This window comes from Falco naumanni, chromosome 9 (genome assembly GCF_017639655.2).
Source record: "Falco naumanni isolate bFalNau1 chromosome 9, bFalNau1.pat, whole genome shotgun sequence".
NCBI lineage: Eukaryota > Metazoa > Chordata > Aves > Falconiformes > Falconidae > Falco > Falco naumanni.
In genome coordinates this window covers 40,894,246-40,918,688 of record NC_054062.1, presented here as the reverse complement: position 1 = coordinate 40,918,688, position 24,443 = coordinate 40,894,246, and the positions used below count along the sequence as shown (strand labels likewise).

The window sequence follows — 24,443 nt, the reverse complement described above, 5'->3', positions numbered from 1 at the left end:
GTCAACACTTCTTCCATTTAATATTGTGAATAAGGAAACATCTTTATAGCATGCAGCCTAAAAATTAAATGTTTCATTGCATGTAGTAGCAGTCCTAATGAAAGAAGAAATCTTTGTAGGAATTAATTTACTGAAACACTAACCCAACTGCACAGATTGAAACTATGCAACAAAAGAGACTTATAATATCATGCTACAGCATAAAACCTTAATAAGTAATTTGATCTTGTCATAATGTTTGTAGGCTTTCAGACATGAGTGAATGTAACCAACATACTACTACATAAATTCTGGAAGAAACTATCCATGAGCAAAGAGTGCTTCTGAATAGCTTTATGGCCTTCGGCTGTTGCACGGCAAATTTATCTGACAATTCTATGGCTCTATTAGCAGGACTAATGGCTTGTTCTAGACCATTAAAAAGCCGAATGTCATTTGTGAAGGCCCATGTACACAGAGTCTGAAACATATAGATTTCTAACACGTCTTTTGTTTTCTGCAGGAGAAAGTGTTTCACTCCTGCATTATGCCATGATTAAACTCACATGTCATAGACATATAGCACCTAGATGCATTAAAATATTTTTATACAACAACACAATTATAAATGGTGGTTAGAAATGGACAATACTACTTTCTCTAATTGATTACAGTCTTCCCATTACAAGTTTAATATAACCTTAAGATAACCTTAAGAAATTTAAAACCTTAGAGAAGTTTTATGTATCATAACTTTATGTATCAGAATTACATACATCCTTAAAAATAACCCATCTATCAGCAACACAGCTTATAGCTGTTAAAGATCTAGATAAAGTGAGAAAACTTATGCATTATTATCCACTTCAAATGATACCAGTTTCCAAACAATAGCAAACAAACAGAGCAACCGAATTCAGTATTGAGATCAGCTTTTACCTTCAAAGTGTCAGCTCCAGGTCTGGACTTCTGAAGGAAGTGATATTTTACAAGGGGGGTTCACCACATTTTCAGCATTTGTAGCATTTGCTTATCTTTTTCCTCATTCCTAACCAACCGATTTCAGGTGCCCTCATTAACCAGAGATCACTCCTTACCTTCTCCCTGCAACCAGGTTCCAACTACTACGGAAATGTTCTGCTGCTATGGGCCTGTGGTGCCCAACGGTTATGGGGCATGTTATAACCCTCAGCCAGAGCATATATTATTCTGCATCTCAAGCTTTAAAGACTGTAAAGAAACCTCTTCAGATGCGTTTGCAAAAGCTGTGGAAGAAAGTCTCCTAGAAATGAGAGATCTGTGCAGTAGATGCAATCCTACTATGGCAAAGCCACTTGCTAAACAAGAAGCAACCACACAGCTGCAGAGTGACCACAAACTCTAAGAGGCTGTGGGAGTTATTCTCCTGAACCCACCTTATGGAAGAAACAATAATATAGTTGTTCAAAGGCAAGATAGTACTAGTAATATATTAGTGTAGAACCAAAATGTCATTGTTTTACATTGTAGCCAACATTTAAAACCCTGTACATACTAAACTACCATTTCTTGCTTGAGAGTCAGCAAAAAAAGGTTTGGTCTCAAATGGCTGAAATGAAGGAAGAATTAATACAAGTTGTACTACTATTTCTAACCATAATTAACTTATGCCTTTTTATCACCTAAAAAATTGAGTAAGTTTGTCTATGACATAAATTAAATACTAAGGCACACCAATTAATTAACACCCCCTGCAAGTAGCACTAAAGTATTCACATCTATTCCTGCAAGACTTGCATGTTAAAAAAAATTAAAATATTCCCCTACTGGGAATGTTGAGAGTGACATTGTAAATAATAGGCTGATGCCATTAAATCTTGAAAATTTGAATGTAGAGTATTTAATACCACCATGCTATTTACTACATAAGGAAAACAGATTATTTTTAAGTGGCCACTGTGTATTTTCACCAACAGGGTTTAGGAAGATTACACTAGTGTTTGCGTGTTCCCCCAGTTCAAAAATGCTGCAGAAATAATTTAGCCTTTATTCTGGTTTGCACTTGCCTCAAGCACAGTCCTGTTCTGAAAATGGCATATTGGAGATAAGATCCATCACAGAGAACTGGGAGAATTTTTTCCGTAATGAATTGACTTAATTATTTCTTTCTATCAGTGTGCAAAATCCAGTCTGACAGAGAGGCAAAGCACAAAGCATAAGTGCAATTCAGTCCTGCTTAAGACCTTTTCTGTTTGCACAGGAATGAATTTAGTCACTGTGGTTAGCAGGAGAGTATATGCAACCACACAAAATTAAAGAGCAATAAATAAGTAGAAAGAAAAGGCAAACTTGCAATATAAGGAAGTCTCCAAGCTAGAGCTATAAATACCAGTTTAAGAGTACTGGTACTCATATCAGCTTTGCATCATCCCACTTGGGAGGATTTATATTTTATATTTTTAAATTGTAGATGTAGGGTTCATATTCTGCAATACGCAGTAAATTCAGTCAGGAAAATACCAGAGTATCTGGTAATTTCCATATTCTGTGAGTGTTACCCTGAGGGTTTTCTCATTATCTCTTTTCTTTCATTCCTTACAAATCCTTCCAAGGACTGATATTTTCAGTTACTTCCTCTTAAGCTGAAATATGTTGTCTTGCTTAGGAGTGTTCAGTCACCGTTGTTAGAATACAGCTTACTCACTGACTAAAGACACTTAGCTACTAGCTCCAGTGCAGAACCTTTGCTAGACAAGCTGGAGCACACTCGGAGGCCTGGCCAAGGACTGCTTACTTGCCTGTGGAGAAGCAGAGACATCTTTTCTTCCTTTGTAGGCTGAACAATCACATGCGTAAGCACTCTCAAGCCTAAAAGCAGGAGAACAGATTTATTACAATAAACTGGAAGCGCAGAACTCTAGATACAGATTCAGTAGATTATATGTGTCCATGTTTATTTTACTGCCTCTTTGGAGGGGCGTACATGCAATTAAGCAGTCTGCTGGACAAAGACTACCCACAACCCCATCTATGAAAGCACAGTGGGCCTGATGATCAATTGGAGCAAGTCAGTTGTGTTGGAGCAAATCAGCTGTGATGATTTACAGTGATTGAGAGTGCATTCACTTAAAAATGTATGTGTTTCATTACTCCATGAGCTGTGGCTCAAACCAAAGGTGAAATCTATTTTTAGATTTTATAAATAATATTATGGCATTAAAACTGCCCCAAAGTTAAAATGTAAAAAAATTTTTTAAAAAACCAACACCAAAAAACAAAAACAACCCTCCCACACCCCAAGAAAACTGTTAGTCAAGCCAGACGTTCACTTAATGGATATACTGTTCAAAATACGATTTTAAATAATTCCTATACTGTAATTATGAAAATTACTTTGAAACATTCCCAGTACTTTTGCTTTGTTCTCATGTCCCTACAAATGCATTCTACATTTTTAACATAAACATAGCAGTGTTTTGCGTCATAGAATTGTATGTTTAAAAGTTATAATCATATTTTAAGTGTATAAAAATGCTGTGAATCGTTATTTAATTATTTATTAATTTGCTTCTAACAAAATGTACAATTTTATTTTGTATTCCTAGTTCCATAGTTACTGATGCTTATTTGTAAATATTACTCATGTTTTCATTTTACTTTTTTTTTGGCTGGAATTTTAACAGTAGCTTAGACACTGTACTCAATACACAATCACTGAGAATTCAGGCAGAAACTACAGCCACACCTGAAATTTTATACCAATTTATCATTAAGAGCCCCTTGTCTACAGCTGCTGTAACAGGTGTTTCAGATTCTGCAATACTGGCAAATACTAACACCATATTTTTACTTGAAGAAGAAAACCATGACCACCCATACTTCCTATTTATTTAGCTAACCATTCCATACTTGTATCTTAGATACTCACTGCTCTGAGTTTAGCATTCAGCCTGAATACCTAAAACTAGCAGCTTCAGTGAAGACAGTCCCTCCAGGGGAAGGCATTTGCATACATCCTTAACCTCAGCCACTGCCCCTGCTAAAAGTGGGATCTGCCAAGTGCCTGGCCCTGTTTGAGAAACTGCAGGCTCGGTTCAGGCATGTTTAAATTGGAGGGTCCTGATTAAATTACAGATAGATAAAATTCAGGGCACAGGGCATTACAAATGTCTCCGTTTGCAAGCATAAGGGACTGTGCTGCTCCTCAATCAACCCCTACACCCACACATCAGGGTCCCATGCTGCAGCTGCACCTATTTAAGGATTTCAGGAAATGGGCAGTTTTCTTAGGTTCTTATTTAAAATTATTTGCATTATACAAATGAAGTTCTCTTCTAAGGTTTAAAAATACACGGTCTATGCACATGCACTTACGGAAATTGAATGTGAAGCCTTTAAAACATTTCCAACCAGAAAACTATGGAATAGACAGTTTGTTATAAAGAGAGAGAAAATCTTGATTGACAAATTAAGTGTAATTACATGGATGTAACAAGTGGCAATGACTTAACAAGACCTCTTGGTGAGACCCGGGACATACAAACCCCCTGCAAGAGAATTTTGAGGCGGTAATTGTTTCGCTCTGCCCGTAGGTGTACATCGTGTGCGCACGGCACTGGGATGCAGAAATTAAAAAGGCAATTTTTCTCAACTTCTATGCTCACTGTGTACAAAAGTGAAAGAAACTTGACTTCTTTCTATCTATAGTGATATATAGATAAGTATATATACATCATGGCAAGCCGTGGCGGTGGGAGGGCGCGGGAGGCCGGCCTTGCTCCCCACAGCGCCCTGTGGCAGCGCAGCCCAAAGCCTCCTGTATGCATTGCAGAGGACATAAAAATATTTTAGCGATACTTTTATTTTTATAAAATAGTATAGATTTATGATAAATGTAAAGGTGTGTTTATAGCACGTCAGGTTTCTGTTGTGTTTTGCGCTCGACTAATATATATTTATCTGTCTATATTAATATATACGACCCGAGGTGTGTATGCCGGCAACATGCACTCAGCTTATGGAAAGATGGAGCTTCGCACCGCAAATAAAAAATCCCTGAGGAAAGACGTTGCCGCCTTTTTGTGCCAGGCGCCGCCGGCCCCGCCAGCCGCCGCGGGGCAGCCCCAGGGCGCTGCCCGCCGCCGCCGCGGCCCCTCAGGGGAAGGGAGGCGGGGCGGCCCTCGCAGCCACCGGCGCGGCGGGAAGCGGGCCCCGGCTGGGGGAGCTGCCGGGGGGCAGGCGGGGCGGCCGGGCCCGGCGGTCACCTCCGGGCGTTTGGCAGCGGTCACGCCGCGCTGAGGGGCTCGCAGGCCGCCGAGGGAGGCTCTGTGTGACTGGGGAAAGAGCTGGCCCTGAAACGTGCCTCGGGAAGGCGAACTGGCCCGTGATGTTCGCTAAAACCAGCTCGTAGTACCCTGCGTGTATCTTTCCCAGTTACACACACCTCGCTAAAAAAGCGCAATCCGAAACAAACTCCTCAAGCTGAAAACGCTCAGGCTCAAACCTAGCGATAAAGCCAAGTACTTGGGAGTGCAGGGTAACTCCCGTTGCCCGCAGCCCAGCTGTAGCTCCCAGCAGTTCGCTGAGGGCAGGTGGCGGATGCCGGGCCGGGGGGTGGGGTGGGGTGGGGAGCGGGGCTGGCCCCGGGGGGTGAGCGGGGTTGGCCCCTGGGGGGGTGCAGGGCTGGCCCCGGGGGGTGCAGGGCTGACCTTGCGCCTGGCTGCAGGCCCCGCTGGGCAGGGGTGCTTCAGCCTCTTGGCCAGCCAGCTAGAACAGCCAAAGTGCACTATCCCTGCCTAAAGCTGGGGAGACATCGCCCACGAAAGAAGGTGTAGCTATATTTTTTCCAATTCATCGCGAATTAAAGATTACTGTTGGCTATTTTGTGTTTGTTAGGGAATGAGCAACTGTTTTTCTCTGTTCTAATGCTTTCCGACTACAAGAGGGTACATAACAAAAACTTCTACCTAGCAAAATTAATGTAAGATTGCAAGATAAATCGCACGCATGTGATCTGAAGTATTCAGATAAGTAAAATGTGTGATTATAAAGGCTTTAGATCACATGCATGCACCTAAAAAAAAAAAAAAAAAAAAGATAAACTCGGTATCACTGTTGAGCTGACACAAAGAGCAGGAGTTAATGCAATATATAGCTACCAGCACCTCATCCACATCCTCTTACTGGGGTTGCAATGTATTGCAGATCATTGCAATGTACCTGACAGGGACTGGGCGAGACCAGGCCTCAGCCTCGGGAAAGTAGTAAGGCTGGGTTTTTTACATTTAGAGCCAACAGTATAGAGATGCCATTTCTCTCATTCATTTTACAAATGTTAATTGTCAGACATTGCCATTAAAGGATCCAAGAAATAGGTGGGAGCTGTCTGATGAGGATGACAGAACAGCAGCAGAAGCTGAAAACATGCTGCTTTATGAACCGGACTCTTTCCTCAGCCCTTTTCTGTAGTTTTGCAATAAGTTGAATTAAAATGCTGCAAACAGCTGTCACAGGTGGACACAGTTAGGTTAAATGTTTGAGAAACACCGACCCTTGCAAGTCATACAGCTACAGTAGAACTGGGACAAAGGAAGCGGTACCTCTGCCTGCCAAAATAACTGATGTGTGCTGGGCAGTAGGCTGTACTAGCCTTGACACATAGCCGATAAAAACCTGGAAAGGTGAGACCCTGCACGTTTGGCTATACAGGAATCTGCTTCTGTCTTGTGAAACAAGTAAATAGAGTAAGATGAATTTAAAATAAATTACATCGGGGGGGGGGGGGGGGGGGGGCGGCAGGCACATGGAATTTCAGTATCAGCCAGTTCTCCTCCCCAGTTCTGATTAATTTACAGTGCTATACAATGTACTGTAATAAACCCAAAAAGCACCAAATTCATCTAAACAAATATGTGGGTCATGAGAGGATTTTGTCCCTTCTGGTTTCATTCTCAGCTTCACAAAATCACAAGTCTTTAACGTCCTGAGGAATTACTCCTTCAGTAGAAGTGAAATGAATTATGCGTGAATGAACAATTGGGTTATCAAGGTTGTTCACTTAATGTTCCAGCTGTTCTATAGCACCATCTTAACGTTTATTGGAGATTTCTTTTGAATTTAGTCCTGTTCCATGGTAGTTACAAATAAATACATTGTGTTTCTTACAGCCGCTGTGCCAGTTAATAGCAAATACAAGTACATAATGAATTTCTTGCGTTTTACCGCTGGAACTAGAAATGACAGAGGGTGGAAGCTTCATTCAAAGGAGATCCATTAATGTAATAATAGTGAAGCCAGAGATTAAAGCTGATAGGATTTGTGGAGAGTTTTGTACAGCACTTAACTACATTAATACTGTTTTTTTGCTCCTGGCCCTCCTAAGTGCTAGAACTTGGATATACTCAAGATTTCACAGGAAACCAAGCAAGTACAGTGCTGGCCACTGCTGCTTTGCCCTTCTCCAGCTGTCCTGCAGGCAGATGGATATCAGCTTATTTTGGGAGAGATACCAGGCTGGAACACTGTAGAGCTGGTGGGCAACAGGGAGACTGTATTTTGCTGCAACATCAATGACCTGGATTTTCATAAGTACAGAGTTTTATTCAGCACGGTCTCTCACTGAAAGCACTTATATTTTGAAATGAGCGCTTCCTAAGGCATAAACAGTCCAGGTTCTGTCAATATTAACACATTTAAGCTCTGCACTCCTTTATATTTGAGGCAGTTTGAAGGGCACAGTCAGGAGGAGAGGGTAGTTTGGGAGTTAAGGCCATGCCTGGGAGAGCACCGTTTGGGGCCTTCCCGCATGCACCAGCACACAATCACAAGAAAACCTGCTACATTTCAGTCCACAAAGGTATCGGAGCATGCTTCTGCTTTCAAAATAGCAAACATTTTTCTTTGCTTTGGTCTTAATTTCTTCAGGATTTTTGTTTTCCCCTCCTCCCCTGCAGGAAAACATAGATAATATTATTTAAGTGCCTCATGGAGAGTAATTTTTTTATCATTTTTTGCTGCAGCTGAGACAAGGAGTTCAGGGCTTGAGTTTTCTAATCTCATGTGCAAGTGGCTTCCAGAGAAAGGCTGAAAGCCACCACTGCTCACCTCCCCATTTTTCAACAGCCTCTGTAGGGCTGGGGATGGGAGTTGTGGAGCGAAAGCAGAAAGCTGACCAAGGATAATGCCATCTCTAGCACCTCAGCTTAGTTGGTTTCACCCTCCTCCAAGGCAGGCAGATAGGTTAGGAACTGGGAGGTTCCAGCTGGAAACTTCTTCCAACAAAATACTTTTTTTTTTGTTCCAATCCTAGACCTACGCTACACAGTGAAGTACTGGCTAATAGGCCATGCTACTATCTGTGGAACCACCTGCAATGCTACATTCACTTTTTGATCTGTTTTAAATCCACACCAAAGCTGAATCAACCTCAGACTATACAGCTAACCAGGGTAGAGCCAAGCTGGATCCAAGTACTGTGAGAGAGAACGCAAAGGAATATAGATGCTAGGATAAGAAGTAGAAATGTAAAATAAGAATAAATTTATTTGCATATACTTTGTAAGCTGTATTTCTCCTTTAGGAGGTGATGGGAAGTTGGACCCACTTAGTGAAAAGCAGTGTTAAATGCTTACTTATTTACAGGGACACATTCCCTTATGCCTTTGCTTTCTGCCAGGCAATGTACTTGCATCACAACGGTATCTAAAATGTCAGGATACAGTTGGTTCTTTACACTTCCAGGTCTCTTAATGAAGCGCTAGATAATCTTACTTGCTACACTCATGTGTCAACCAATTAAGAATATACTGCCTTTTCCAGAACCAGTCATGTTACCACTCCGAATATTATGAATTCATGTAGGATTGTGACTTGCATGTTGTTCTGATTTGGTTTTAATTAAAAGGAGGAAGAAATTCCTGGATATCTTTCATTCTTTCAACTTCTAGAAAGTTTCCTATGTCAGACTCATACCGATATGCCAGATCCACTCTTTTCTTGGCCACAAATGTCTCAGAAAACATTCGTACATCATTAGACACAGCTCAAAGGTACAGAGAGAAAGAAGGTGGCATTGCCATAAGGACAGGATTAAAGCTGACTGGGTGTTACCACAAATGATATTCCAGGTGTCTCAAAAGTAATGCTGCCTTTTCCTCTTGATCTTTTTCCCCCCAATATCTAGAGTATGAAGCTTCTTTTTTGCTCCTGATTTGTCAACATATATTCTCAACCTCAACTTCATTTTAAAAACACTTCTGAGTCAGGTAAATTCAGGAGTTTACAAACAACCCTATGCCAGAATGCTGGTACCCTGAGCAATTTTCAGTTTGGCCCATAATCAGTTGTGAAAGGAAGAAGTGGTTAGTCTTTGCATCCTAACAGAGTGGCATGAATAAAGAAATGCAACGTTTGTCAAGGCTTGGGAGCGCTAGGCAGCAAAGACAGGTTGCCCAGCATAAAAAACAAAGACAAAGAAATCCTGTCACTCGGTGTCTCCTATCAGCTGTAACCTGCAGGGAGCTGCACTTACAAATAGCCAAACTACATTTACACTGATACTGATCCAACACAAAAGTGTTGCCAAAATAACATTATGACTGTATCCAAATACAGTCCCCTTCTGATGACTTACAGGTAACGAAGGCATTAAAACAGTGTTCTTCAGTGAGCAAAAAACACTCAGAGTTGAGCGAGGCAGAAAACCATATTGTCCCTTTAGAAGACAGAAACATTTTTTGCTTTCTGCAACTCTGATGTAACAAGATTAGAAAGTGAGAACATTCAGACTGAACCATACTGAGACGATCAATACAGTTACGCTTGGCACAGATACCAAAGGCACTTTCTGCAGTAGAGATCCACACAGACAGCAGGCTGGGGTCTCAGCATCTGCCCTGCTCTAGTTCTGCCCTGGAGAGCAGTGAGTTAGTTCACACCTCACTGTGACCCCGACCCTGTAACTACTGAGCAGTTACTGTCCTGCACCACAACCCAGCTTCAGGCTCCAGCTCCAGCACAGCCCTCAGCACGGGGAGGGCTTTAAACCCGCCCCCACTGCATTCGTCAGCGGGACACCAACAAAGGGCTTTTTGCTCTGGCAGTAAATTGTTTATTGGCCTCTTAGGTATATGCAAATTACTTAGACTAAGTTTAAATAATGTTAGTTCTGGGCAGAATTTACTCCCAAAAGCAGAAGACTAAACTCCCCAGACCTCTTAAGCATGGAATGCTGTGCACATCAATGGAAACACTCCAGGCAGATGTACTCACCACTGTGACTACTTTATTTTTTAAAACAGATTTAGTTTTTGTTCTGTTTAGTGCCTTCTGCAACGTCACTCTGAGGACATTTCTGATGTACCTCCAAGTTAGAATGCCAGCAGTTTTGTAGGGAGATACTAATCCTTAATACATCAACATGTTTAGCTGGAATAAATACAAACAAGCTTCTTCAGGTCTGAAAGAGAAGCAGCAAACTTCAAGGCAAGTATGGGTTGAGAACAACTGTTCTGACTTTGCTTTAGGGTAATATTATGACCAAGTTGTGAAAGAACAGAGACAGATGAGAAAAGGTTTGTAACATGACAGTGAGGTAACTTCCAGCAAGATAAAAAATTAGCTCCATCAGACATTTTGAACACAGCCGGCTAGAATGCATGAAGAGATCTCAGGCCCCGTTATTGTGGTTTTGTTACAGAAGAGAAAAATAAACACAAATTTGAAGCAGCCCTTTCAGTTTGGTACCTGTCCCGCAAACACTATCTGCGATTAGTTGCCATGGCACTAGCAGGCAGCTGGATATTTGAAGGCACTGTAGAAGCCACTTGGACAAAGGCAGTTAATTTTTTTATATGCGAAATAACCACTTTTTTCCTCCAAGTCTCCCTCATTTTTAAGGGGATTATCTGCTCATAGATAATCATGGCCATTTGAAAGCTGAACCCAGCCTGCAAGTCTCTCTACAGCGACTTTCATCCAGACCATTGTGATAAAGTGAGATCAGGAGGAGGAAAACAGCAGCAGCAAATTATTCCAGTAGTAACACCAAGTAAATTGCTGTGCAGCTTTTATGGTTTGACTAATTGTCTCATTAAGACACATTTCTGATCACTGAAATGGATCTCAAGTATTATTAATCACTGAAAAAATTGTACCACTAAGAGCCTCTCTCCCTCCTATCCTTGGCATTATTTGCCATGGAAAACACACAAAGGCTCCCGTTGATTGGAGCCCCGCTGCTGCACAGTTGGCAGTCAAATGGTACTAATGGCACAATAACACAATATAACTAAAATAGTTTGCCTTTTGGAGTTACAATCTCTTATAATATGATTAAGCTCTGTTATGAGCGTTTCCTTATGTTTTGCAAATGGCTCCAAAAAAAAATCTGACAGTTTTTCCGGTAATTTCTTAAAAAGGGGAGGGGAAAATAAAAAATCATTAGCTACCAAGAAACAAATTAACAACACTTGATACATTAAGAAAAAGATGAAAACAACTGCATCGAGCACAGGCTGCACAGCAGCATGGTTGTGTGGCACCCCGTCCACTCCCCCTCGCACCTCCGAAGGCCAGGTCTGCTACACTTAATTGCAGGCACTTTATCAAAGCCCTCAGCTTCGGAGCTGGCTTGCTCTAGGCTGCCTCTGTAACTGATGGAGAGAGGTGTCTCCGCAGAGCAATTCAGATATCTCCTAAGTATAGACTGGAGGATCTCTGGGCACCTCATTTAGGTACTTTTTTGGTGTTTGGTTTCAAACACTATTAAAAGAGATGAAGCTTCTTCCTCATATGAGAGGCTGGTGTTATCCCACACACTACTGGTATGCTCCTTACATTCTCAGCCAACAGCAAGATTTTGCTTTTGGCCATCAGTCCCAGCGGTTGCACAAGCCATGCATGGCAACAAGACATTTCCCTTTACCAGAGCTGTAGGTGTTTATCTCACATATTACCATATTAAAGACAGCAGCCACTTAATTTTCAAGCAGCTTATTCTCAGAAGCCTAATGCAAAAGTGGCACAGCTATTGGTAGGAGAGATGTACACTTTCATCGTGGCCAGCCTGATAAAAAAAAACCCCTGAAAAAGCCTAGGAGCTCTTTTGTGGAGATGGAAATGGTGCCTGGAAAGGAAATCACTCCATAGAATTACTGAGGAAGAGTTGAAAAGATCTGATTTTTGCTTAGACAGGTTTTGCTCATTTTAAAGTGACTGTAGGATGGTAATCAACTTCCCATAGGTACACCTCTGATCACGTACTTGGAAAAATAAAGCAAAATACAGCTGATACCAGCACAGGTGTCAGAAAAGAGTTTAAACTTCATTAGAGCAACAAAGTTGAATTAATGTAACGGAGTTTTTTTGGATAAAAGATATCAATGTTACTATACATAGTTAAATTTCCTTCCTGACCATTTTGCATATTGGCCATCCAGCGTCATGATATTAAACACGGTAGCACTAAGGACTTCCATGCATCATTCTTAAACATTAAGAGAAAGTCTGTGACAGATTGGCTTTGCAGCTTGTAAGACATTACTTCTCCATCTCCTTTACCTGAAATGGAGATAACAGCTTTGAATCATAGAGACCTTGTGGACCCTAAAACATTTTCCAATTCTCCAGTAAAAAATTCTGTATAACTAGCTGTATGGCACTCCACAATTAGTGCAAGGGCTTTAGTCCAGTAAATTCTTCACCACCATTCCTGTCCCTCAGCTTAAAAGAGAGGGAACAAAGGGATACTTCTGATAGTTGCTTCAACCTGTCCAGATCTCTTGGTTATTTTAAGGCATTTTTGTTTATAACATTGAGAATGTTCCCTATCAAGGCCCACACACATTATGAGTTGAAAACAGCCCAAGAGAATATGTGCGGGATTCTTCTGCTCTGTCAAGGCACATATTTACAAGAGTCTGTATAGGCTCATTCAAGTGAGAGGCAAGATGCATTATTAATTTCAGGTGACTCCAAAATGTGGCCATTTCCTTGCTACAACTTTCAGTTTTGATCAATTTTGTAAGGCAGTTTTAAAAAGAGAGAGGGTTGTTCTGCACCCACACATAGGCAGTACCTGTCGGGCACAGACATCGTTGCTCACATACATGCATATATGTAAATGTAACCAGGAAAGCATCCACCAGGGTTAGATGAAGCGCAGCCAGAAACATTACAAACTAGTGGCCTTTGTCATAGCCTTTGGAATTAATTCTAGGGAACAGACTACATTACAGAGATTTCTGTTTACTTCCCTTTGGGCTTTGTTACAGAAACAGGTACCACAAAGTTACAAAGTTCTGCATAAATCTATTGAGCTCATCAGCTGCGCAGTATTGTGCTCGCTATGAAAAATACAGTTTTACTGTTAAGTCTAATGAGGAGCCTGAGGTCTGTGATAAAGGTCTAAGGGAAAAAAAAAAAGGGAGAAAAAAAATAATAATAATAATCACTCTTCATGTAGCATGTTTCTAATTTTTTAATGCACATAAATATCAGAACAGTGATGCTGAAAAGAGGGAAAAATATTAGTTTGTTGGGTTTTTTTTCTGACAGTCGCTGCAGAAGCTATTTATGTGCAGTCATGTACTGACATGCATACTCAGATATATTTTCCCAAAGCCTCTAAAGTTTTGCCTAAGCAAGAGCTTCAGAATGTGAATGTGTAAATAAATTAAAGAATGTCTGCTTTATAATGAGAAGGGTGTATTGTGGTATAAATATTGCAGAGCACATTAAATAAACATGGTCACATATGACCAGGTATCTATTAAATGAGCACATCACAGGAGAAGTTAATTATCTAAGAGTGTAACGAGGAACCGTTTAGAACCGCTGGAGATTAGGTTGCTTTATTTCTATTTAACTTTCCTTCTGAACAGGCAGTAGGTTGTTGCAATGAAAAGTCCCCAAGCAACACAGAGCTTCAGCTCTTCATCAGCTCTAAGACGACAGAGTTTTGTCAATAATTTGAAGTTCTGATAAACCAAAAATTTTCCTTAAATGAATTTTGTGCCAAATATGCTGGCACAAACCAGTGTTTAAGATGTAAAGGTGCAAAATATTTATGGTTCTTTTGATACCTTAAGCTGCTCAGGGGAAAGAAGATTACTTACATGGTAAGTATGTATTTCTCTCCTGTGTTGCACCCCAACAAAAAGTATACACAGACTTCTTCAAAACCGGTTGCTAGTGTGTGGTGGTGCACTTCTCCCCTTCTCCGGGCTGTCCTGGGACCTTGGGAGCTGCTGGCTAGGGCTTGGTGCCCTGGGTGATGAGTCAGGGTTAGGCACCACTGGCTGCTCCGGTAACTCCTACCCAGCGGAGGCAGAGTGTGGCACCGCCTGTGCTGGAACTCCCGTTCACTGGGCAAAGCAGGGAAGAAGAATGGGAATGATCAGTTATTCCCTGACAGCCCCGGAATGTTCTCACCAGATCATAGTCCAAGTGGCAACCAGGTGGAACAATGTACTGTTTCTGGAAATTTTGAGAAAGTTGCTGGCTCGGGTTGAGGTCAGGGTGGAAATTTGCTAATGACTAAAGCCAGTCATCTCACAGCCTTATAAACAGTGACCCTAAAGGGAGACCCTTTGAGCTCTCCTGGATCGTAGCAGGCTGCAACCAGCATCTCCCTCCGAGCGAGATGCTGCTCAGGGCTTGCAAACTACTAACTCTGCAATACTACATGGAGGGGCCGTCATGGAGAGTTGATGATGAAGCCTGGGCTGACGGATTCCCCTGCTCCTCGAGGCTCAACTCTTCGCCTGTTGAGGGATGCAAAGGTGTGAGACATGAGTATTTCACTGAACTCAAGGGAAAACTTTTAGTAGGTACACCTTTGCTGTAATACATTGCAAGCTTAAAGTAGTTAGGTTGTTTTAAATCACAGAAGTACATAATCAAGTGTTTTCCTGCTAAAATCCTATGAAATGTCAGTAATCTTTCTCTCCCCTATTAGATCTAATCTGTTGTCCAAGCTTCAGACCAGGAATAGATCCAGCTGCATCCAAATGCTGTGGGAGTTTAGAAAGCAAGGGGGTCAGTTCCAAACCTCGTGACTCAGTGGGAGAATTCCCCTTACCCCTAATATTTCTCTAGATCTAATCTGCCATGCAAGTCTGAGACTAGGAATAGATCCAGCTGCACCTAAACTCTGCACGAGTATAGAAAGCAAGGGGGTCTACACTAAACCTCATGACTCAGTGGGAGAATCTCCTTTACCCTTTTATACCTTTGATTTTACAAACTGTTGCTGCTTCTATTCTGATTTGATTTCAGTGTGACTTATCTCTGCATTTACTCCACATAATAAGTAATAGAGTGGATCTTTCCATCAAATCTTGCGTAGTCACATTCCCACAAATTCATATTAAATCTATTTCACTTAAACTCTTTGGTGGTAAATCTTTAAGCAACCTGACCTACCACTCCCTTCATGACATAGTGTCAGAGACTAACATCCCAGTACTAATGTATAACTTTACTGAATTAACGAGGTTTTTCCAGACCTGAAAACAATTGTGTGTTTCAGTCCACTCGCAAAAACATTAATTCTGATGGAATCTGGTTTTGCTTGGGCCATGGAATTAATGAAGAAAACTGTCCACTATTAATTCTATACAATATAATCAACACTGCAAACACTGTTCAGTTAAGGATGTGTTTGTGCAAACCGCTCTAGCACAAAGAACAGCTGATGAAGAAGGATTTAATCACATAAAATTCTTGAAAGCAAGATGAAGCCAATCCCTTCAAATTACTTAAGTACTGCTTAAACCCTGTAATTAACATATAGTAATAAATATTTCATCTTTAACAAGCCTATTGGGAGCAGTTTGTTAAACATTTATTTCTAGTCACAGGGAATTACGTACAGTCATTTTATCATGTTCTGTATTAGACAGTTCTATTTTATCCTTTTTTTTTTATCCACAGCAGTGGAGACACTCATTTAGGGAAATAAATTCCTCCAATACAGGGAAAACACACTCTTTCTTAAATGTGTTTTGCTTTTTACTCATTCAGTTTACCCTTGCCAAGTCCTGGCCAGCACACAGTGACAGCTCGCATTTACTTGATGGCCTCTGCTGTGGAACTGATGTACTACAGGTACGGGACCTTTACTGGAACCCCCAGCCAGACCACCCAAGGCATCGTTGCAGAAGCAATCGTGCAACCTGGGCAAGGTCATTTTGGGACACTAGAGAGAAGAAGAGAGGTCTCCTCCATGGCACAGCCAAGCCCCAGAGAGGTGATACCAGGGGTGCATTTTCAGGCACCTTCCAACATGGACCTGCACTTTTTCCTTTACCCCAGGGAGCATTGCAGGCATGGGGAGAAATCCCCGAGAGCACTAAACATCGCTGCCCTTCAACCAAGTCCCTGCGCAGACAGCTGTTATTCCACTGCTAGGCCAACTGAAATGTGGTCACGTAAGCCACTATGTAAACACGCCCATTACTTTGATAATGTCTAACGTCCATCCAAGGAAAATAATCGAGAGCCAAGCTGCAGTCTTAGGCAGAGCTTCTTCATTTGTGATAGCCTGAGCACACCCTCCCTCCTGAAAGGGAGGAGGATACAGAGATAGAGCGGGCTGGGGTATGACATGGGCAGAAAGTTTCTCTGTGCTCCTTTATGAGAGTGTCAGTGAATTTATGGGCTGTTGAATAGGAACTAAAGATTTCTGCAGCAGAATTGGTTTTGTTTCCTAGTATCTACCTGATGAACTGTGCTAGCAGCAGGGGTGTGCTTGGTGGAAACCTTTGCTCTGCCTGCAGTGCAGTTGGAGTCACTGCTAGAGCAGAGGAGTAACGCGTTCTCCAGAAAGGGAACCATTCTGCTTGTTCTGAGAGGTAAAAATTAATGTTTATATTTCAGTGTTTCATGCAGCATCTTTAGTGATGACTACAATTATTCTCCCCTCCAAACAAACTTGATCTCCACTTGCCATTAAGGACTGCGTCACTTAACTATCACAAAGGAACTGCCTGGTGCGCTTATTAATAATTGAAAACTTTGATTAAAAATGTTTCACAGATTTCTTCAAAGCTAATAAATTTCTAAAATATTCTTTTTCATGAATAAATTTTCCTTTTGTTCTTTTATTCCTTTTGGATAATAGGCTAAATTTTAAATAATGGCTTTAAGAAAAGCACAAGCTGAAGTAAGTGTTGAAAGTATCTAAAATCAGAAGTGGTTTCAACAATTAAAAAAAAAGGCAAGAATTAGACAAGAGGCAATATTCATCTGTTTTCTTCTTGCGAGTATGTCAAATTTCTATTTCAGTCTGCATGCTGTTTCATCGATATCTTACACTGATGATTAAGAAAATGTACCCACTTCATCTCTTTGTTCTGCATAAACATGAAGAAAACCTTTCAACCATCATTTTTTAATCAGTAGAGTCCATCAAATCAAGACTCCTGTTGCTACACAATTGGACTTCACAGAACTACTAAATGACCAAAGGGAACAAAAAAATACACAAAACTTTCTGATCAGAGCTAATAGAAATCTTGGACGTCTTTTACCATTTAAAGTTTCACATTGTAGTTATTCTACTTAGTAACTTCTACTACCCAAGAGCAAGGGCAGAAAGATACATACAAAATTACCCTCATCTGCAAATATTTTTTTTCGGGTGCTATAATGCTGCTTTTTTCATCAACACAGAAAGGTTGTGACCGCTACTGATCAAAGCTCCAGGACCTGCAATCTTGTCCACAGGACATGGAGAGAGGGAAAAGCAGAGGTCCAGCATGTGTCCATCCAGGCAGATCTTGCTCAGGGACGATGGCTGCAGCCTGGCAAAAGGCAGGTCATTCTTCACCTCCCCCCAGGGAGGGAGAATTGATTTTTGAAGGGGTTGCTTTGTTGTGTTGTTTTTTTAAAAAAAACCAAACACATGCATTTCTCCATTGTCTTTCACGCAAAGGTTTCCTCACCTTTTCCAAACAATCCTCGCTGCACCTGCACTGCGAGTGGCAGCATTTTACATCCCAAGCAGCTTCTGCCGGTGACTTGCGCCAGAAATCCACAGCCACACTCGGGGGTTTTCTCTAGGCCTTGAAGCCCTCAGAAGCTCTGATAATAATTCCAAAGGCAGCGCTCCCCCCTCCCCGGGCAGGATGAGGCCCCTACCCAGTTCCACCAGCCAGGTCTCTTACCTGCTGGTAGGAAGCAGACGCAGCCGGCAGCCTGTGCGCCCGCTCTCTCCTGAGCCTGCCCCAGCGGCCACCCCTCAGCCTCGTCGGCCAACTCTGGCCTTCCCTCCTGCAGAAACGGCCAGCCATGCCCCACAGGGGCCCAGGCAGGGACCCCTCCTCCCCTGCGGGTGCCCAGGGGCCCAGCCACAGCCTCCCACCCTGGGGAAAACGTGCCGTATCTGAAGTATTTAGGGGACAATGGCAAAGGAGATAGAGATGGGCCAACTGGGACCAAAATCTGGGATTTAACCAGCTGACCATAGGCTGCCTTTGCTTGGCCATCCCCACGCCGGCCAGTCCCATCAGCCATAATTAAGTGGTCACTTTTACAGGGTAACTCGTTAGCCTGGCAGGTGCCCTGACATCCCCTCATGGCATCCCATAGCCCAGTGCCAACATGCGGAACTGCCTGTAAAATTGAAGCGTACTGAATTCACCGAACCAACACTAGACAATAGCAGACTCTGCTTCCACCTTTGACCAGACTTGTTAACTTTACAAAGATATTTAATTTACTTTTAGGGATTTTCTGGCTTTACATGACTTTTGAGCGCGCCTCTATTTCACATTTTAAACAACGTTTCAAGTCATCTATGCCACTGGCAAAACCCTAGGTCGAACAATATCTGTGACACATGCATAAAGTTAACAGCAATCAAAAAGACTTTTAAATATATATATGTATATATTCGCATAGGCGCAGAGCAGAAGTTCCCAAGCTTTCATTTTGTTATTAGCAGCAGCAGCGGTTATTCCCAACTCTGCATATGCAGGCAGCAGAACATCCCTGCTCTTTGTGCATCAAGGTAAGAGCTACCAGAGCTCTTGAGACAGAAGCCAGAGTCTGGCCAAGGGGTTCTTAAAAAAAAATCCAACCAACAACAAACCCAAAGCAAACAAACAAAAAGAAGCAAACACCACCCCCCAACACACACACTTTCATCTACTCAGTTCAAACGCATACACACCCCTGTTTCTCGGCCACTCTCACACATTAATTTTTACCTCTCAGAACAAGCAGAATGGTTCCCTTTCTGGAGAACGCGTTACTCCTCTGCTCTAGCAGTGACTCCAACTGCACTGCAGGCAGAGCAAAGGTTTCCACCAAGCACACCCCTGCTGCTAGCACAGTTCATCAGGTAGATACTAGGAAACAAAACCAATTCTGTGACAGAAGCCGTTTGTCTTAGCAAGTCTTTTGCTGTTGTGGGCACGCATGGCGTGGTATCTCACCCACAGATACGATGAAGGCAATTGATTCTCACATGGGCTGTTTCTTCCTTCTGAGATACAAAGCTGTGATTTGGATTTCAGTGGAGACTATTTGCAGGAGAGGACTACATAATACTTCAGTCCTTTACAAACACTCCACAAAGATTAACTGATTGCTATTTAGTATGTAAAAAGTATTTACCTTGTCAGTTCTAACAAAGTATTTGTTTGCTGTGAGATCAGAGAGATATTCTTAACCTGGTTTAAAGCTGCCATTACAGAAACCTGCATTCATTGTTGATAATGCACCTATTTAATGTGCATCTACTTGAGAACTCACTGCAAGAGTTTCTTTTCAAGAGCCTTGTTCAAGAAAAGTAGCAGAATTCTGTAAACCAGTATAATCTATGCCTGTTGCAATTTATAATGCTTTAGTAAGCTTTTGAACATTTACTATCTGAAAGTGCAGGCAACAGGAAAAGTAATTCAATAGAAACATATGTTGAGCCAACATGTTTAGAGAAATGAACTCCAGTGTTTATAAATTAGAGAAGTTAATTCCAGTCTAGTTCCAGTATTTTAAAAATGCTGCTTGAAATAGAAATGTGTTCACTTATTAAAAAAAAAAAAAGTTAGAATAAACCAAAATACTCTAATATAACCTCAATGCTATTACTACTTTTAACCCAATTGTTTTGAATAATTATCTTTTCCTAGTCCAGACGCTGTCTCCCTCACTGCTACTACATTTAAATAAGCCATTGTTGAGGAAACAAACAGAAAATGGAAAAATGAGCTGCCCTAGCACTCTTACGGATGGGATGCTAATGCCAGCACTCAACGGAGAAACTGTCAAAAATAACAGCCATAACAGAGAACTTCTTTCTTACATATTTTTATTTTATTGAGTTTTTTACATTCCTTGATGGAATTTTTATGCAACTATTATGCCACAATCTATGATACACAATGAAAATGGAAATCTGTTATTTACCATTTACACGTCGATGTTAATTTTGTTTTCTGCCTCTGGATATACTGTGGCATAAGTGCATTTATCATACTTCATGCAGCACTGACCTGCCTTATGCAGACTGCAAATACAATAAACGGTGCCAGCAATATTCAGCTGCACTCAGTTCTTGCCACACAAACAAGCATTCATAAAAGCATTAAAATACTTTGGGTGATGGTTACTGCCTATCAGCCTAAAATTTGGAGCTATAGAAATGGACAGGAGACAATATTTACTGCTGTCAACTGCAGTACCTTCCAAGTTCATTAGGCTTCAAAAGACTGAATTAACTTCAAATATTTCAGGTAAGAGAAAAACCCCAAGGCAACCAGCCTGATTTAAAAGGATGCTGCTGAGTTTCACAAACATTAGACTAAGTTTGATTCTGAATCCCATGGTAAGTACCTTAGCACATCAATTTTATGCTGTGACAGAAGGATTCTTTTTTTCACCATCGTGTTGTCTCCAGGCCAAATAAAGGGACAGCACAAGGCACACGTCCCTTTTTGGTAATCTGTTTGGACAAGTAGTATCTGATTACAGCTCAAAGTTTTTAATACATCTTTTTATTTTGACGAGACAGGAAGCTTTCCAGCATCACCTGATTCTTTGGTTCAGGCATATACTGTCAAGCCTTATTATCTCACAGCCAATACAGCAGCAGTAGGGTAAAACTTACTGCCAAGAACACATACATGTCCCAGGAGCACGCTCAGGACAGGGAATTGGAGATGGGGGTGAGGTCTCGTCTATGTTTTCCAGTCACTTGTTAGGATATATCGAAGTGGCTGCTCAGCAGATCCAGCACAACCCTGCAGGCCCTGCACGGGGCCCTTGTGCAGCCAGTTACTGCTGCCTGCCTCAGCACAGGCCTGGCCATTCCTCTGCGTCCCACCACACCACTCACTGTGTTGCCCACGCAGCTCCCTCTGCCAGCCAGCACAAAGGCAAGAAATCTCCTGCCACTACACAGTCCAGCGTTGCGGAAACCGGCAGTCACAATGTTCGCCCAGACCCAGGTTCTCCTGGGCAGAGGCAACAGGACTTCTGACCACACTAGTTCTTATATGAAGAGAGGAGAGGGAAGCGGTGCCCACTTGCCTTCTGGCCCTGCGGAGGCATGGCAGGCAGCGGCATCTGAGACCACCCCGCCGCAGTGCCTCCCAGGAAGCCAAGCACCGTCTCCTGGGAAGAGAAACAACCCCTGCTGTCCATGCTGAAAGTACATGGCGACCGATATCCTAATTGACAAGTAAACACAAGGGACAAAACAACAAAAAAATCAATGACTACTTGTACAAACCCACAGCATGTGCCTTCGGTCAATCAGCAACTGTTGCTTGCCCACCTTCCTCTTAATACAAACAAGGGTGACTAAATCAGGAATTGCCACTTCAGAGTTGAATTAATGTCAGCAAAGAGATGTGAGGCAGGGATTAGCACTGGACAAAGCAGAGAACCCACTACGTGTTGCACAAACACAGATTTCTCATCCAAACACAATCTTTTTACAGGTGCTACCAGGTCAAAGAAAAGCAGATCCTAGTAGTTTGGTGAGGGGAAGTGCTCGTCCAAAATGAGGATGTTCACAGGACACCACAGCTCCCTAATATCACAGAGCATCAAAGCAGGCAGCCCAAGGAGTGGGAGAAATCGGTACTGTCATCTCTCACTTTTGAAGTCATTTGATGCTGAATGCTGCTTATCACCCATTGCTCTGCGAGCTGTGGTCTTGTGTAGACCTCTTTCCTTCTCAGCTACCCCCAACAAATCTTTTCTTGGTCACTTTTATTTCTGCCTTCATCACCCTCCTCCACCTTACCTAGGTGGTCTGCACCACTTCTCTTATCACCCATAGCTCAGCAACTTTGTAATCAGAGTCCCTGTTCCCAGCCTCCTCCTCACATCACTGTGATGGACCTTACCATCTCCTTTCAACAACCACAGCCAGTATGTTTCCCTACCAAAGTCATCTATCAACTCTTTGCTTTTCAGTTTCATTACCCTTCTCCGATATATTTAGAAGTAACTGTCAAGCACTTTCCTTACAACAATGCAACTTGTTTCCGTAGTGGTTCCCAAACACACTCTCTTCTTTTTCAGGGATGGGCACAACTATCATGCTGTCCATGCCTGCTCTACTTACTTAAGTAGTTAGTGCCCACAGACTGAGACTGCAGCCTCACTGAGCCAGACACTGCATCCTTGGATAGGAGACTCTCCTTCTGCCAAAGAGGTCCCCAATCTAAATTGCCAAGTGACAAAAAATGGTGGAAAGTAAATAGGAATAATTTTTTTTCCCCTTACAAACTGGGGAGCAAGGGGCAGATTAATGAAGCCAGCTGTTGGATTGTTTTATCTGGTAAAGCAAAACCATGTAATTTCCAGTATTTTTCCCACTTTTATATCCTCTTTCAGATGCAGTGATTTGAGAGATTATATCAGAGATGGGTCGGTGCCCTGCAGCTAGAACGTCTTTCCCTCAAAGGCCTCCAGGTTGAAAGCTGTATCCAAGAATCTTCTGAGCGACACCAGATGTGTGTTCTTGTTGCCTGTGGCAGCTGCAGCAGCAGGCTCTCGGCCAACGTACCTTTGTGACAAAAAGAATTGGGCAGACAAATGAGGTGAGAAGAGAGACTATTTTGACACAAACAAGCATGAGAACATGTTGGTAAATGCATTCAAGTCAGCTTGGCAGATTTGGACATTTAATCATCAATCTTTCTTAAATAAAAATCAATCTAAGGTGCACCATCAGTTATAGCTTCTGGTCAGCTTCCGCCTCTTTTCCTCCTCCCATCAATATTAAACTGCGCTTTCTCCCCCATCCCTCCCAGGGCAGCCAGCTCATAATTAGGTAACTTGCTTTTGGCGATAAAGACTCTTATTCCTCCAACAGCTGCATGGGCAGATCTGAGAGTCAATCATCTAAAACAAATGCAAAGGTACCTGGACTGAGCTCTTAAAACATCTGTTTCCTCCAGATTTTGAGTGAAATTCTTACAAAAGACAATCTTAGATGACAAGAGAGAAAAATCCAGGAGAGCCAAGTGCTGCGTTAAGTGGCAATAAATACAGAGCTAGTTGCTACTGATTTTCTTTTAGAGGTACTAGGAGGAGCAAGATAGGCATGATGTCTTTGAGAAATTGTCATCTAGACTTTTCCCTCCTTCACCTAAGACCCCAAACTGATTTGTAAAAATTCTGACTTACCCATGAATAAAATCCTTACATCAAAAACAAATCTAAAAGCACAAAAAAAAACCCCAAACCCATCTAAATTTTAAAGTAAAAAAAAGCCCAGGACCAGGAGATAGAGCAATTGCTTAAAGTCTTATACCATATAGGTCGAGTGTGGTTCACAATAGTGCGGAAACGAGGTTTGACATAATCATAATATCCACTGTTTTTGTGTTCCTCCTGACACCAAACTAGATCAGCACTTGGATACTTCTCAAGTTCTTCTTTCAGCAAGTCAAAGGGGAATGGTGAGATCTGGAAAGAGAGAGCAATAACTGGCAAAGCTTTCTCTTACATGGTGTTAGCCCATGATAAGAAAGCTTTTTACCTATCAGGTGCTACAACCAACTATTGTATTTAACTATTTAGTACCTAATATAATTGAACTATTTAGTACCCAATATAATTGCCGTATGTTCTTTAAAGTGATTCATATTTCTTTAGTTGATTTCATGCTGTCAGAAGCAAATACACACTTATTTTATAGTTGCATCAGTATGAACAGAAGTAGGTCATAGTCCGGATCTCCTGCATCCCAATAGCTTTTCTAGTGAGGCAGCTGTGACAACACAAGTCCTTAGTTAGGAAATGGCAATATAGCTGCAAAGAGTACTATTTGCAACATGCAAACCTAGTAGATTGGATATACATATTTAAGGTGCTATCATATTGTAACCTTCACTTTGTTACCTTGTTCTGGAAAAGTCATCAACCTTTCTGTATCTCATTGTCCACTATACTACTGATGTGTTCCTTCTCCACAAGGCCACGAAGGATTAGATAATGTCTTGTAAGACGCACAGTGCTATAAA

At 41.8% G+C, this 24,443-nt stretch overlaps 2 protein-coding genes across 4 annotated transcripts in view; one reads left to right on the top strand and one right to left on the bottom strand.

Annotated features, from left to right (window-relative positions):
• CHAT (choline O-acetyltransferase) overlaps window positions 1–5,022 on the top strand; it is a 36,219-nt gene extending 31,197 nt beyond the window's left edge. The window contains exon 15 of the mRNA XM_040607531.1: window positions 1,094–5,022. Coding sequence (XP_040463465.1) covers window positions 1,094–1,363 — 270 coding nt within the window. The 3' untranslated portion in view covers window positions 1,364–5,022. The remainder of the gene's footprint in view (window positions 1–1,093) is intronic.
• Window positions 5,023–22,724: 17,702 nt separating this feature from the next.
• The window catches only part of OGDHL (oxoglutarate dehydrogenase L), a 54,014-nt gene continuing 52,295 nt past the window's right edge, over window positions 22,725–24,443 (bottom strand). For all 3 annotated transcript variants that reach the window (XM_040607308.1, XM_040607309.1, XM_040607307.1), the window contains exons 22-23: window positions 23,732–23,886; window positions 22,725–22,981 (exon numbers count right to left, since the gene is read on the bottom strand). In XM_040607308.1, coding sequence (XP_040463242.1) covers window positions 22,858–22,981; window positions 23,732–23,886 — 279 coding nt within the window. In that variant the 3' untranslated portion in view covers window positions 22,725–22,857. The remainder of the gene's footprint in view (window positions 22,982–23,731; window positions 23,887–24,443) is intronic.